The sequence below is a fragment of the Conger conger genome, chromosome 16, assembly GCF_963514075.1.
Source record: "Conger conger chromosome 16, fConCon1.1, whole genome shotgun sequence".
NCBI lineage: Eukaryota > Metazoa > Chordata > Actinopteri > Anguilliformes > Congridae > Conger > Conger conger.
This window is the reverse complement of record NC_083775.1, coordinates 9,643,443-9,660,131: the sequence shown is the minus strand read 5'-3', so window position 1 is coordinate 9,660,131 and position 16,689 is coordinate 9,643,443. Positions and strand designations below refer to the sequence as shown.

The window sequence follows — 16,689 nt, the reverse complement described above, 5'->3', positions numbered from 1 at the left end:
TGTCTTTCAGCCCTGAAACATGGAGGGAATTCACCCCCACAGAGCCCCAGAAAGGGTTGGGACGATGTTGGGCGCAGCGTTCCTAGGCCTGCGGTTTTGCTCGCACATATTTGGGGAAAGGGTTGGCAGAAGCCAGAGGAGGAAAAAAATCAAAAAGATTTAAGAAGCTGACGCAAAAAGACTTGCTGAGTTGACAAGGAATTGCCGACCTTCCATTCTCCCAAAAAAAAAAAATCTGTTTTCCCTCACAGAGGGGTGAGTGTGACCCAAAGATTCCTCTTCACAGGATGGGCATGAGGAGGTCAGTGAACGGGGTCAGCCGGTTCAAACGTCCCGAACTCTGTAAACATGGCTGTCCTCGCAGCTCCCGGTGACAGCAGCAAAAGCTCAGCTGTCACGCCTCTGATAAAGACACAGAAGGAGGGAGAGGGGAGAAAGAAAGGGCTCTCAGTCCGGCCTCCCTACGGTCACCCATATCCGCGGCCCAAAGTCAGCCGAGGATTGTCCCAATGGGAAGAAGGAGAGCCAACAGAGAGAAGGAGAGAAAAAGAGAGAGAGGCTGAAAGTGGGAGGAAAAATGGTGGGATAGGCATATGGGAATGAGAGAAGATGGGGGAACACGGGGCAACCAATCAGAGGAATTCTCAGGACCGGAACTCAGGACATGTTAAATCAGGTTTACGGAAGGAAGTCTTTGTTTTTGGATCTGAGTGGACAACAACCATTGCATTCTTCAAACACCCCCCCCAGCCCCCAAATCGTTCCCTTTCTCCCCTTCCTTCAGCAGCACGGGGAGGTTGTGGTGTCGGGCAATGTAGACGGGTCACAGTGAATTCATGATGCCCAGTTCCAGCAAAATCACTTCAAAAGGATCTTGGAGTTTAGTTTCCACAGGACAATAAAAACTTGTGACAATGAGCAAGTGTTGTATGGTTGGTTTTGTTGGTTTGCTGATAAGAGCAAATTTTTGTCTGGGTAAGTGAAAGACTTTGATTCCAGTGTCCACGCATGTGGTTCTGGGCAATGTAGAGAAGTGTCTGCTTATGTGCTGCTGGGTAATGTAGTTCAGTATCTTGGACTGGCTGTGTGCATGAGAAACTTACAGGGCTAAAAATGCACCATTCACATCCATCAAAGGCGGTCCAGAGGTGGTCTGTTTCTGACTGTTGCGAACCAACCATAATTTACCAGTTCTCTGTGGAATGCCACTTTGTGATAAGACTGATAAGATTGTCTCTGCCGTGGAAGTAGAGCCAGCCTAAGTGCACATTACCTGTGCCTGGAGGACGGCAGCACTGGCCAGAAAGCTGACCATGTACTGGCACATTCATCCATGGTGGACACTCCTGCATTTCCTGTCAAGGTCATATCCTGTTGGAATGTCCAGTATGGAATACCCACCCCTCCCGCTCTCCACCCTCCTTACCGCCTGTGCTGTGTGGCATTTTTAAGCTCACTGACCCTTTCACCCAATGTAAATATATACTGTTTTACTTAAGATTTCAGCACCAGTCTTTTTCTGTTGCTGCTACTGGAAGGCCACCATAGGCATAGGAATCCTATTGGCCAAACTGTTTCCATGAGTGGTTGACATGGTAGGGTTAACACAACACATGTTGCTAACAGGGAAGGACGTCCATCCTTTCCAGGGTGGCCAAGTATGTGACTATGTTCCTGATGCACAGATCCAGCTGTGCCAATCAAATACTTTCAAATAGTGATTAGTGACACATAGCACGGAAGGGCAACCTATCCATATGTCCATCCTTCCATCAAACATTCAGTCAACTAATACAATTTCAGGATATTGGACACTTAGCAAAAATAAAAAAATATGTAACGACAATATGAAATTGAATATGGTGAATGTGATCAGGGGTCGTGTTCAACGTACTGTCAAGGCAGCTGAGCTTATATTTTGCGACGTTTATTATTAAAATTAAACTTTAGAAGGATGTGCTGCATTCTTGTTTGCACCTTGAATTCATATTTAGCAGAAATACGAAAATTGTGAATTCAAAATATTTATATCCATTGTCAGGATCATGAAAATGTGTGTTGTAATGAGCACTTATGAAAATAATCCGTTTCTTTCCCTTTCCTTTTCATAATGCTGGCTCTGTTGTTTTTGTCACACGGTTTGCCGCGTAAATGGATAACTACCGTTATCAATATGTGGCACCAGTTCTCGTCAAACCCCGTCAAATAAATAAAAAGAGTGTGAGCACATGTGTGTGAAAAATCAGTCTCACTAGCACTCCTAAATACCCTACGTTTCAAGCAATTCGTTAGCATTTACATCGAGTGATATTGCGTCCTTCTTATCATAGAATAACGTGGAATAGCGCGCGCACTTATACAGCACATATAATACGAAAGCTGTTTCACTGCCCCGTTATGTTTTACGTTCGGCACACAGTTGGATTGGCTAATAAAAGAACAGCCTTGAAAAAGTTGAAATCTTCGAAGTCCTGTCCCAATCTCGGCCATTCCCCAGTGGTGTGTGAAAGTGTATAGCCTATTGCTGATTGGATAACTCCTTTAGTCTTTCACAAAACTCGCAAACGCCCATTCCCTCATCTCCTCCTCGCATTACTCTATTCTATTTCCATGCAGTAGCGGTCACTCTGCTTCAAGGGGTCCCGCTAGGGACGAGCTGTTTGAATATGAAATTTAAGCGGATACAATAGAGAGATTGAAAGGGACCAGCTTTCCGACAGCACGAGAAATTGAGGCAAGAAAATACGGATTTCTTCTTGGAAGTACTTTCTACCGCCGCGAAGGTAAGCTTATTGCTACTGTACCGCTAAAATATATTTTTTAATAACGAGGTGTGTTTTTTCGGTTGAATGTAAAAGTTATTATTATTATTATTATTATTATTATTATTATTATTATTATCAATCTATGCTGATTCGAATATTTTTTAAATCACTGATGAGTTTGGTTTGGGAATTCCCATTAAAGTGAGCTAGATAACTAACTAGATAATTAAGAATCGTATGAACAAGAAAATAAAATGTTGCGAAAGAGGTTGGGTCAGGGAGATACAGATTTAACATGCATTCATATGTCAATATTAACTATGCTTACACCTTGTGTAAAAATACATAAGTGCTGGTTATGAATGGAATGGGGCATACTACACAGCCCTGTGTGATTATGAGCCTATAATGGCTTCAGCCAGGATTAAGTTAACGACCCATCCTTAATCGTTTATATACACTTAGTATACTATTACAATTGTAATTAGTAACATTATTTTGTATTAAAATGTGACCAATGTGCATTATTGGCTCACTGCAACGTTGGGATGCGTAGTCACAGAGCGGTACGCTAACTGGTGGCTCAGCAGCACGAAAAGTTGACCTCGGCTTGTAATTTTCAAGGAGCAACAGTCTAGATCCCTGAACTCAATGACTCACCTCGTGCAATTAATTTGAACAAGAATCATTCGGGTGATTGATTGAATTGCCACAGTAAGCTCACCAATATCTGTAGTTTTTTGCTTTCTTGGAACTTCACAGGAAAAGCCAGTTCCATACTCTTAATTGTAGCATGGAACATAATATTGCCAACGTGATTGACAAATTAAGAAGACCGTACCGTAGAGCGCATGAATCCCCAACTGTGCGCGTGCTCGTGAGTTTCGTGCGCACGCGCGTGGCTGGCCTGTGGTCAGAGAGGTGGAAATATAATCTCCGCGGGACTGCAGCCTATTTAAGTTTGTTTGTGCCGCGATATTTCTTTTCCTCCACCCCCCGCTCTGATTTCTCGCATTCTTACAATCCCAGCATCCCCAGTGCGCAGTTAACGAAGCAGTTACGTTCACACTTTTCTTGGCACTAACTATGTTTAAAAATAAAATAAAAGATTTGACGTTTTTAGACAACTAAAAAGGTCTGAGCACGTTTTTTGTTGCCTTGGGCGACGTCTTAATTAGATGGACGAAATGAGAGCAGTAATCACGTGGCATCAAGCAGGCATAACGTTAGACAACGTATATCACACAGTAATATCGTTTATAATATCCTACCTTATAAAGGTGAGTTCAGGTGAAGTTGGGACATTCACGCTCTTGAGCCGGTAGGCCCTATCACACTCATTTATCATGATTTTATAAGCCGTTATCTCTACATTAACAGGCTATTATCTGACTCAAAATAAACCCACGACGATGCCTGACGGGGTTAGATAAAACAAGGCAGCATTCTTCAAATAAAGTGGCACACTCTTAACAGCTACAACCAGTCTTTGCCCAAGCATTACATGTGTTTATTCATTTAGGAGGTAAGGCTTGTATGTACTTATTATGAGTATTTAGGCTAAGCCAAGTATGTTCACTACTGGCCATATAATACTGTGCAATAACATTTTAATCATAAGCACTATTATAAATATTATAACAATAATATCCTTTATCATGTTATACATTACACGAATCACAGAACTACAAATTTACAAGATTGAGAGAGGCCGGTCGAAAGGGAAAATGTTAATGTGAAAACTGAAAAGAAAGAACACATAAGGTGTATCAAGGAAAGCATGCGTTTGAAGTCAGTGTGTCCCTGGAACCTTTGTACAGTGACTGATCACTGACTCAGCTTTCAAGCTCCTGTTTGTTCACCCCTCCTGACTCCAGACCCAGGGCTGGTCATCGCCCGTGTTTGCTACACAGACGGCTTTCTGTATGTCTAAGCATTGTGTTGGTCTTCCTCAGCCCAGCCAGGCCCATTATTTTTGAGTGTGAGGCTCAACTTTGAGGACACACCTGACCTTTTCCCTACGTGTGTGTGTGTGTGTGTGTGTGTGTGTGTGTGTGTGTGAAAACTGGAGGGTTGGGGGGGGGAATGTAGAAGAAAGGGATGGACTCAAGAAGAAGAAAAGGCGAAGCTTAAAAGGTGATAGAAGGAAGAAAGCGGAAGGGTTGTCGACGCTGAAGGACCCCCAGGGCTCTTCTGACTCGGTGTTGCAATGTTTTCCTTGAAGTATAGCGGTTGTGAAAAAAAATGTCATTGAACTGAGGCAAGCAGGGCTGAGTGTAGAACAGGGCCTTATCTGGAGTGTTTGTCCTTTCGGTTAATTTAGTTAAGGATTAAGCAGCACAGAGCAGCTGCCGAGGGGGAGAACTGGGGAGGGAAGCCAAAAAGACTTCACGGCAATGAAGTGAAAAACGGTTATAAATGAACGGGGCTTCGCCATACAGAGAAAGGGCCAGGACTTTGAGAGATGGTCACGCACGCTGAAACACACACATTTCACGCTTTCTCTCACACAAACAACCTGGTATAAGTAAATTAATATACACTCGCTCAAACACACACACATACACACACACGAAGGCAATCACACAATTATACACATGTGCTCATAACTCATAAACAGAAATATTTTTACTGAACGAGGGACAGTATAGCACAGGAACACCGTATAACTCTTCATGTACAAATGTCCTTCCACAGGAAGCCATTGTATTTCGACTGTGCGATATTGCCCCCCTCTGTCTGCCATGCGCTAGCTCTCTGAACTCATTAGATATGATAAAACGTAATATTTAACACCTTATTGTACCACCAATGGGTAAAAACAAGGGAAATTCACAATAAAACGTTTTCCAAAGCATTCTTAGTGGGAGACGGCCTTGCATATAGCAACAGAACACATTTCATTGCATAGCAATCTCAACATGATTTTGGTGGGCAAAATAAAAGGTACAGTATTAGATATGGCCACTATAAAAATAGTTTTAAAGACTGACTACATGGTGACATGGCTCAGGCAGTAAGAGCAGTCGTCTGGCAGTCGGAGGGTTGCTGGTTTGATCCCCCACCCAGGCTGTGTCGAAGTGTCCCTGAGCAAGACACCGAACCCCCAAATGCTCCTGACGAGCTGGTTGGTGCCTTGCATGGCTGCCAATCGGTGTGCGAGTGTGTGTATGAATGGGTGAATGAGAAGCATCAATTGTACAGCGCTTTGGATAAAAGCGCTATATAAATGCCAACCATTTACCAAAGCCCAGGTGGATTCAGAAGCGCTGAACTGATGTGGGAGGGCATTCCTGGGTCACAGGCCCAAGGTTTATATGGTTCTCTAAAATTTATCACAGAAATCTTCCACTTAAATATCAAGTTTTTAAAATCTTGTGAATTTTCTCATCGACTCATGAATTAGTGATAGGCACATTTCTGCTGTAGCAGACCAAAAAGGCTACATTGGCATGTGTCCTGATATGAATATTTGATTAAGATATAATGCATTGTCATTTCATGAATACAGTTTGTGTGATAATAATTCACACACATTTTTTTCCCCCTACCTTTTTTCCCCTACCAAGCCCTAGATTTTTATCTGGGGTACAACACCAGAGCACTGTAATACACATTACAAGCACATGCCCACAGATGCTCAAACACATACTCACACTCACACAAGGATATGGCAGTGCTAGTTTAGCCAAGTAGCAAAGGCAGTCAGATGTAGCATGTGTGCTTGCAGTTGTAAGCAATTTGCTTGAATCTTTGGTCTCAGCCCACAGCCTGGTGGCATGCTGAAATAGATGTGATGTCACAGCAATTCGGGCCTCTAGCTGACCTACACCAACTGAGCAGTACTTTCTTTTGTAATTAGTGGTTCTGCGGTTCCAGATCTTCTTTTTAAGGCTTTGGAACCAAACCCTGAAAGGGTCACATTCATGGCAACGGCTCCTAGACTGTTGGTTGTGGCCTACTGGTTGGAAATAAAATGCGTTCTGTTGACATTCGCAACCAAGGCAACACTGTATCAGCTGCTTTTACAATTCATGCCGAAAACAAAAACGTTTAATAATCAACATACTTTCTGTGTTAATAAGCAACACAGAAAATGTTTTTGCTTATCAAGTGGGTTTGAGGGACTGTTTTTAATCAGAAGTTCATATCCTTTATTTGATGACTGTAACAGATACTGTAGTCTGCTCATTTCTGGTTCTGCATTCTGTTCACACACTGTTTTCATTACAAGTCTCTGAGCCTTGTGGTTTCATGGGTTTACTGCAGATGCAATCTACTCCCACAACAACCAAATATCACAGCAGTCCTGCTGTGCCACTACAGCCACGCTCATATTGTTTATGGGTGTGTGCTGGTGAAATATTTATAGAGTTTAGAAAACGTGGAGCCGTGTGTTTGTGTGCACACTGTGCATGACTGTGGTGAAAATGACCATGAGTGGCTTTAGAAGTACGCTCTTCCAACAGCTGATCCTTCACTGTGCTGTCCACCAGCTGACATGCAGTACCCTGATTGACCAGAGGGGTCACTCTAGCCCCTAGCTTGAGGTTTGACTGATGAATACAGAGAATAGGGCTAGAGGTAGAAAGAAATATTCTCAGCTCCAGCTATGCTTAATTTTATGAATATACACAACATGTCTAAGGAAATAGTGGCTATTACCATAGTATTATCTTCACGAATGTTTGTAATTCATATTCATCCATCCATTATCCTAACCCGCTTATCCTGAACAGGGTCGCAGGGGGGCTGGAGCCTATCCCAGCATACATTGGGCGAAAGGCAGGAATACACTCTGGACAGATCGCCAGTCCATCACAGGGCACACACACCATTCACTCACACACTCATAACTACGGGCAATTTAGACTCTCCAATCAGCCTATCCTGCATGTCTTTGGACTGTGGGAGGAAACCGGAGTACCCGGAGGAAACCCACGCAGACACAGGGAGAACATGCAAACTCCGCACAGAGAGGCCCTGGCCGACGGGGATTCGAACCCAGGACCTCCTTGCTGTGAGGCGGCAGTGCTACTCACTGCGCCATCCGTGCCGCCACTAATTCATATTCATATTAATTATTTTGGAACTTAAATGGTGGTTAAATGGTTAAAGGTATAGTTCACTTTCTGGAGCTTTTTGATAGAATTTTAATATTCCCTTCACTGCACAACAAACTGTCTGGGCCAATGAAAAACATACATTTAACAAAAACTACATTTATCGTGGCTTCACCAGGGATCGAACCACAGGCCTTCTGGGTCGCAGTTATGTCCCTTCGCAACAAGGCCACACGCTGCCCTAGCAGCAATATCAAAAAACTGAAAGTAAACTATTCCTTTAGGAATACAGAGATGAACACATCTGGTCATAGAGAATGGTAGAAGCACAGTGAAGGAGATGGGGGAACACAAGCTTCTCAGGCACTGAGAAACCAGGCAAGGGATGCAGCGACCCCATAGTCAGAAGGAGGAGAGAAGTCAAGGACAGAATCAGGACAGAGTTACAAGAGTCAGGAGAGAACCAGGACAGAATTCCCAGAATATCGGGGATGGGATGAAGAGCGAATCAGGGAATAATCGCCAGAATCGAAATGGAATCGAGACAGAATCCGCAAATAATCACCAGAAATCATAATTAAATCAGTAGAGGATCAGGAAATAATCACCAGAATCAGGACGGAATAATTGCTCCTTCATCCAATCGCTGTTTATTATCCCAGCAATAACACAGGTAGCAACCTGCCATGAGAACACCTAGAACAGGGATCATCAGCTCTGGCCCAAGAATCCAAATCCAGCCCTGGTTTTCTTTACTTCCAGGCAATTAGTGCGACTGATTGGCCAGCCTGTCATCGCACCTGACTGCCAGGTAAAGGGAGGGTGGAAAACAATCAGTTCTCATGACCGTTATTTAGCTGAAACTTTTATCCAAGGGACTTACAGTTATTTAGACCAGAGGTGTCCAATCTAAAAGGGCCGGCGTGGGTGCAGGTTTTTGTTTTAACCCAGCAGTAACACACCTGATTATACTAATGAACTAATTGTGGTCTTTAATCAAGACCTTGAGGAGTAGAATCAGCTGTCTTAGTCCTGTGCTAAAACAACAACCTGCACACACACCGACCCTTTCTGGATAAGATTGGACACCCCTGGTTTAGACTAAGCAGTCTACAATCCCCCCAGAGCAATGTGGGGCTGCTCACGGGCCCAACAGCATTGAGGATCTTATTGTCGCTACGCCAGAACAAGGGGCGGCCTGTAGCGTAGTGGTTAAGGTAAATGACTGGGACACGCAAAGTTGGTGGTTCTAATCCCGGTGTATCCACAATAAGATCCGCACAGCCGTTGGGCCCTTGAGCAAGGCCCTTAACCCTGCATTGCTCCAGGGGAGTATTGTTTCCTGCTTAGTCTAATCAACTGTACGTCGCTCTGGATAATAGCGTCTGCCAAATGCCAATAATGTAATAATGTAACAACCCACCTTCCGGGTTCCCGTCATGCCCCTGGAAGACCCTGAGTTGCTGAGCCCAGGCCAGGAATGACGGGGGTTTAGCCCCCTCTCCGTCACGCTGACAGGGACTGACACTAATCTGAGCACCAGAGGGAGAACCCCACAGGGCACACGCGCAGCTTAGCCACGGACTTCCTGCTGGAGGGAGGGGGGGGGGGTGCTTTGGAAAAATGACAAATATGGGTAAAACAAAAACCACCTGATGCTAAATGTGTTTGAGGGAAGAATGATAATGAGCTTTAAAATTGACAGGAAGTTAGAAAAAACCCACCAATCTGCATTTGTTTTATATATGTACACTGTTATCGCTGGAAACTGGTTTGCGATCTTTTTTCGCAGACAATAATATTTAACCTCCTGGTTAGTATTTACCAGTTTATATCACACAGGCCCCTTAGGTGAATTAAATTCTGAACCCACAGTGAGTGATAGGTACTCCTTACGATGCCTTGCTATGCTTTGCCACGGATGAAAGCACACAACTTCTTATTCTATCATGAATTTACATTCTGCAGATTGTGATCATCTTGTGACCCCAAAATGGGTACTACAGTACAGAACATTACAGTACAGAGACAGTACATAGATAATATGTTTAATTATCGTGAGTAAATCCTGTTAATAACCTGAGGACAAAACTAATGGAACTGTGCTTCTCATTTCTCTTTGCCCATCTCTCTCTCTCACTGTAGACTCAGAATGAACGGCACTGCTTTGGTCTGAATGAACACGGGATCACAGGGCACTAAGTGGATTGAATGAGCAGATGAACGAGAGAGAAGGAGGGAGAGAAGAGACGAGAGATTATAGACTAATCCAGGACTCGACCAATCCCCGTCTAGCCCTTTTTTTTCTCAGGATGCAGACAAACATCGGCAGGGATTATTGTGTTTCGTTAACTGCCTTTTAAAGAATTAGCATTTTACAGCATTGGCTGTGTGCTTTGGGAGGCCTGGGATCTCGGGCTGCGGCGTTTGCTAAACTCTGAAACAAAAGATCAGGAGGAAGAAGCTGAGCTGCCAGACAGAGAGCAGCGTGGAGGTCAGGTCATCTGCCGCGCAAGAGTCTCTCCCAGATCTGCAGCGTTTGGAGGGACACCAGGAGGTGAAACCACAGCACCTGTTCCTGGGGCCAGAGAACAGGGATCTGCCCCCTCTGGGATCTGCCCCCTGGTAAACCTACCCATCCGGAGAGGAACTACAGGAATATACAGGGCTTCAGAGCTGCAGGAGCAGCTGGTTTTATTAAGTGCATTTTTTTTAGATAAATGAAGGGGGCCGGTAATAACAAACTTGCATTTATTTTGTATTTCCCAATGTTATTGTGAAGGGAAATAAATTCTAATTGACACATATAGGGGTAGAACGTGAACATCGATAAGAGACCTTGTGACAGCTTAAAATCTCCTTGAGTGCATAAGTGCTGTGGAGAGAAAGGCGGTGGTCCGTTAACTAAGCTGTTTTGGGTGCATATGTGGCATGTTTAACGGTAAGCAACTTTAGGACTGTTTAGCTCTGGGAAACATTCCTGTGACACCCACGGACGGGAGGGGTTTTATTGTTGAAGCCATTGTTTTGTGAGAACGATGAGACCAGCTGCTGATGGTCCATGCTTCTCAGAGCGTTTCCGTGGGAACTGGTCCAGGTGGAGGTAAAGAAGGATCAGAATTAAGAGCAAACAGAAAAGTGCTTTAAAACCATCAAAACCCTATTACTGTTCCCGGACAAGTAAAACAAGTGACTGGGCTTCCTGTGCAAATGCGTATAACCGCTCCCACCAGCTGTGTGTAAAATGTAAAGACAAACATATACATTTACACATCTAGAGATATCCACTCCAATCAGGTTAACTAGATTTTTAGTATTTGTCGACATAGGAAATATACTTTCCTTGAAACCTTGGCTTTACACTGTATTTCAAATATCATGGAATCTTTGGGCGGAATTTTGGACGCATGTCCACCAGGGCACAGGCCACTGGTGCAGGCTAGCTTATAGTGTGAAACTGGGACTGAAAAAGGGTTGTGCTGAATTAAACCTTTTTTTTCATCTAAAACATTTCACCTAAGAGGATGCACACATCCTTAGGGTTAGTTCTGTAATAGGATGCAGGATCAGAGAATGATCAATTAGCATTTTCAGCAAATGTCTGAATGACATTTTTTGCCTAAATGTGAAACTATTGACTGCCAGTGGTATACAAACTGGGAAGAAGCTTAATGCCGGTTACTTGTGCAGACTTTTTGTGTAGCTGTTCATAGCCAGGGGAAAGCAGAAAAGCCATTTGTTGTTACAAGCAAGATCCCAAAATAAAAACTACATACTACTAAGTTAGACCACAGGTATGTAATAAAACCAAATGCATTTCTGATACAAGCAAAAAAAAGGTAACAATATCCCTGTGGATTTTTGAACGAGTAATTTTTTTTTTTTTGAGTGACTTTCATGCATTTTTGGAAACATTGTAGAAATATTTTTCCTGCAGAACCACAGAGATATTTTCTTCAAGAACCGCACATTTCTCAGAACGGAGCTTTTTAAACCAAACCAGCGGAGCCCAGCCTCGGAAGACAATTCCTGGCATCATTTGTCCTTTTTATCAAGACTAAAATCTGATAGACCGTGGTCATAAAACAGACACAGGACATGGACCGCAGAGTGTGAGCGGACATTTAAGAGAGCAGTTAATAAACAACGGACGACGCTCGTCTTTTTGCTCGTCTTCTCGTGTCTCCACGGTGAACTCTGAGTAACTCCAAATATCGTCTTCCTTAATTTTGAGGACTTCCTCTATTATTTCAAACTCTCAGTAGGACATCCAAAAACAACAGGCGGCTCTAAACAATATCAAAAGCTTTATGCCTGGAAAATATTTGCTGCTTGACCTGGAAGAATTGATTGTACGCTGGCTTTGCAGTGCATGATTGCTGGGAGCCACTTTACGTTCGGAGGGGATTTTCGGTCTGTCCGTGGGTCCCTCGTTCGTCAGACTTGGAAGGGACTGCTCCTGCTCTTCTTTGTTGGGGATTAAAAGTTTTTTTTTTTTTACTCCTCTTTCTCACTTGCCTGTTGATAATAATCGTGCTGTTCTGGTGACCCTGCCATGAGTCTGGGGAAGCTTCCGGGGATAAAGGGCCTGGTGTCCGGCTCCCAGGGGAAGCGGCGCTTTAAGAACGACCTCTCGGTGGACATGATCAGCCCGCCTCTCGGGGACTTCCGGCACACCATGCACGTGGGCCGCGGCGGCGACGTGTTCGGCGACACCTCGTTCCTTAGCAACCACGGCGGGGCGGGCAGCGGGGACGGCGATTCGGGGGGCTCCAAAACCGCCAAGTTCTTCTCCCGCACGCTGCGGCACGTGCGCAAGACCCCCGTCCGGCCCCGGGGGGGCTCCCGCGACCTGTCCTCGCCCCCCCCGCCCGTCTCCCCCATCATGAAAAACGCCATCTCCCTGCCGCAGCTCAACCTGGAGAACGGCTGCCTGCGGAGGGCGCTGTTCCCCGTCTCGCCCAGCTGCCCGGAGGGCTCCACGTTCTCCTCCTACGGTGAGAGGCTGGGGACTCTACCGTGTCACACTGTGTCCACGCTCATAATACACGTACATGATCACCGCACACAATGAACACACACTCACTGCATGTGGTCGAGTCATCTGGAATCACCTAGGTAACGGCTGTACATGATTACTTTCACACACAGCAGGGACATAAGTACTGTGTGGCTTCTTTTGTGCATGTGTGGGTGTGTGTGTATCTGGGTGTGTGTGCATGCGTGTGAGTGTGCATGCCTGTGTGTGTGTATGCATGCGTGCATGCATGTGTGTGTGTGTGCTAGCTTGTGTGCATGCGTGTGCCTATGTGTGTGTGTGTCTGTGTGTGTGTGTATGCCTATGTGTGTGCGTGCATGCGCACATGCATGTGTGAGTTTGTGTGTGTGTGTGTTAGCTTGTGTGTGTGTGTGTAAGTGCGTGTGAGCTTGTATGTGTGCATGAGTGTGAGCTACTGTGTGTGTGTGTGTGTGTGTGTGTGTGTGTGCGTGTGAGCATGTGTGTATCTGTGTGTACGTGTATTTTTGAGTGTGTGTGTGTGCACATGTGTGTTCTTGAGTGTGTTTGTGTGTGTGTGTGTGCGTGTGTGTATGTATGTGTCTGTTCATGTGTGTGCTTGCGTGCGTGTGTGTATGTGTGCCTGTGTGTCTGTGTGTGTGTGTGTGTGTGTGTCTGTACGAGTGTTTGTGCCTGCGTTTGTGCTTGTTTGTGTGTGTCTGTGTGTGTGTGTGTGTGTGTGTGTGTGTCTGTATGCTGTAGTTGGATGTGTAGAAATTACAGACCCCAGATTGTTACTCATCACATGAGGAATTCACCTTCTGCGGGGGCGGGGGCAGGGGCGGGGGTCAGGGCGGGGACGGGGGCGGGGGTGAATGGGGGGGGGGGGGTAACAAATGGGTTAACTCATCCCCCATAACCGTCTGGGTAAGACTCAGAACTAATGAACTTATCATCAGAATCTCGCTTTCATTTCATTCTCGTCCCAGAGTCTCCTTCTCCCCCTCCCTTCTCTCTCCTTCAGCTGTTCTCCCTCCCTCCCTCCCTCCCTCCCTCTCTCTCTCCAGCTCTCTCTCCTTCCGTCCCTTGCCATTCCTCATTCCAGCCCCAACTGAGAAAAGTGCCCAGTAGGCATATAATTCAGTTTCCCTGCAGCCGGCATACAGAGCCAGTGAAGTCATGGCAGGCAGGAATGTGTGTGGGCTGGACCAAAGTCCACCATATAAAAACACCTGGCAGCTACTGGCCTCTTTCACACTGCCACCTGCTGGCCAAGAGGCCAAACTGCAGGCCCAAAAAACTCTTAATACTGTTGGCTCAAATCCAGAGGAGGGCAGTTCTGCTCCTGGAGGGTTGGTGTCTTGGTTTCCACCAATTGCCCTGACTAAATGAGCTAATTTGCTGGACACACCAGCACTGGTCCCCTTGAGGATTAGAACACAGTAAAACAATTAATTTCGGGATAAAACAACAGCCTTCAGTCTTCATTCATGCTTTTATCAAAAAATGTCAGCAAAATGTCAGATGGCGTACATTTTTGTGCTAATTAAGTGATTAAACCAGACGTTGGCTTGAAACAGAAAGGGCGGGAACCCAAATCCACGCCTATGTGAGGGCTTTGTGTCGCAGGACAGAGGCGTTAGTCGTTTCCCTCCTCCCTAACAGCGCCGTGTCTCTCGCCGCCCTCAGGTCTGCAGTCGGGGTTCGTCACCCTTCCGCGCCTCTCCCGCGCCGACCGCCAGGCGCAGGACTACTCCGCGGCCTCGGACTTCCGCCGCAACTCCTTCTCGGACGACGGCGACTGCTCCCTGCCGCGCTCCGACTCCATGACCTCGTTCGTCGTGGACCTGGGGCCCTCCCTCATGAGCGAGGTGTTCGGCGTGATCGACAGCCCCAACCACGTCCACGCGGCCGATCGCAGCTGGGAGGAGGAGGAGGAAGAGGAGGAGGAGCAGACAAGCTCCACCCCTGAGCCGCCAGCCGACGCCCCTTCTGTTAACTCGCCCTTCCTGTCGCCGCTGAGACCGGGCAGGGCGGGCGGGGGGAGCTCTAGAGACGGAGAGGAGGCGGGAGAGAGCGGCGATCCTCTCAAAATGGCCGCCCCTGACGAGGTCACGCGGTCCCCCTCCAGAGAAGACCCGGGCATGGCGCCCGAAAGGTTCAAAATGGCCGCCCACGTACTGGCACGGCATTACAGCACCGGCGGGATCTCACGAGGGCCAGAGCAGACTGGAGAGGAGGACTGCCCGGGCTCCGCGAATAACTCCTCCATCTGTTTCCAGGAGAGGGCGCCCTATGCCTACGCGGAGGACGAGGACGAAATCAAGGTGTGAGCAAAAAAGGAAGAAAGAGCCCCAGCGTCTCATACCTGCACCTGCGCCCCTGCCCGTGCGCCTCGTCTGCCCCCTTAGGGGCTCCCCGAAAGAGCTTCATACAGTTTAAAAACAAAAACAACAACCTGAAAATACACAGCCTGAATAGCCCTGTTAAATGAGTACCAGAAAAGAGTCCTGGACCTAATTTTAATAACAGTCCTTTAATTATTAATGACCACTATTAATTGGTGCAGATTTGAGCGTGCCGAGGTAACCCAGTGGCAGCTGAATTTAACGGGGTGCTGCTGCCTTTCCAAACTTCGTTACACTTCACCTCGTTTTTTTAATAACAAAAATGATTTGTGTAAAGTTAAAGAGAGTCTGAAATTGCTTTGTTTCATTCAAAATTATTTCATAAAGCAACCCCGTTCTTGTGATTCAAACATTCAAGCCCACAGGAGAAATCTTCAGTTTTGTGATGAAGTAAAACAGGAACAAGCCTCTGATGGATTTCACCTCTGAAACCGACATGCTTGTTGAGCAGCAAAGATACAAAGTCTGGACATTTATCAGTTCAAACTGGCAACAGTATATCAATTCACAGATTATATCACGATCAAGATTATGTTCTTTTTCATTATTGGCATTTGGCATTTGGCTTGTTTGAACATACATGATAATGTATAAATATGTATAAAATGTGTATATGATGCTGATTAATACTGCTCCAGGATGGGAGAAGATCATTACACTACTATGCAATCTCTGTGAAAGGGAGCGTGAGAAAGAGATTTGACAGGAACAGAGAGGACTCTGTCAGGTGGATGGTCATTCACCACCCCGCTCACATCTGCTGACAGATGCCAACAGACACAGAGCCTTGGCCTATTTATCTTCTGCTCGCTCGTATGCCACTGTTCTCACTCAGTGCTGAGCTCAACTCTGCTAAAGAGCCTTTTTCGGCCAATGGGAATGCTCCTCTCCACACTCTTCAAGGAAGGGCTATCCCGCATGCACGCCGACCAGGACAAAACTTTCTATGTTGACTGAAGTTGAGTGAAAATGAAGTGGATTTAAAAAGGGAAATGAAATTATTCACTTTCAGTATTGCTGTAGTTTTAACCAACAGGCAAGTGGGTCACGGGAATTACGCAATAATGGGATTTTTTAATTTTTTTTTTTTTTAGCAATGCTGTACGTTGGGAAACTGTCTGTGCAGAATGCTTTACAGCAGGTGGCTGCCTGGCGTGAGAACTGGCTCTATGGGATCTGGAGGTGCGCTCTTCTGACAGAAGAAGGATTTTTATCACCCTTTCGAAACATGAAATCTTCATCGACTACTTACGAGCGAGCGAGCTTCTCTAATGCAGGTGGAACAAGTTTACCCGGGGGGGGGGGGGGGGGGAATGGTCAGTGTTCGGTTTGACGGTGTAACCATAGAAACACTAAAGTCTAACAACACAGTCTCGCCACGCGCTTCTCCTCAGACACGCACTGAGATCCTGGAACCCTTTCTCATTGATCTCCTGGCTTTACGCTGTTTGATAGGT

General features: G+C 45.9%; 1 protein-coding gene across 1 annotated transcript; it reads left to right on the top strand.

The window, feature by feature from the left end:
- Positions 1–2,619: 2,619 nt before the first annotated feature.
- cdc42ep1b (CDC42 effector protein (Rho GTPase binding) 1b) lies at positions 2,620–16,533 on the top strand. Its single transcript, XM_061224035.1, has 3 exons — positions 2,620–2,783; positions 9,974–12,825; positions 14,514–16,533. The coding sequence occupies exons 2-3, from the start codon at positions 12,384–12,386 to the stop codon at positions 15,155–15,157; spliced, it is 1,086 nt and encodes a 361-aa protein (XP_061080019.1). The 5' UTR covers positions 2,620–2,783; positions 9,974–12,383; the 3' UTR covers positions 15,158–16,533.
- The last annotated feature ends 156 nt before the right edge of the window (positions 16,534–16,689 follow it).

Excerpts from the sequence above, each read along its gene's own strand:
- cdc42ep1b (XM_061224035.1), top strand. The coding sequence starts at position 12,384 with ATGAGTCTGGGGAAGCTTCCGGGGATAAAGGGCCTGGTGTCCGGCTCC. Across the intron at positions 12,826-14,513 it reads CTCCACGTTCTCCTCCTACG|GTCTGCAGTCGGGGTTCGTC; the intron begins GTGAGAGGCTGG and ends CGCCGCCCTCAG.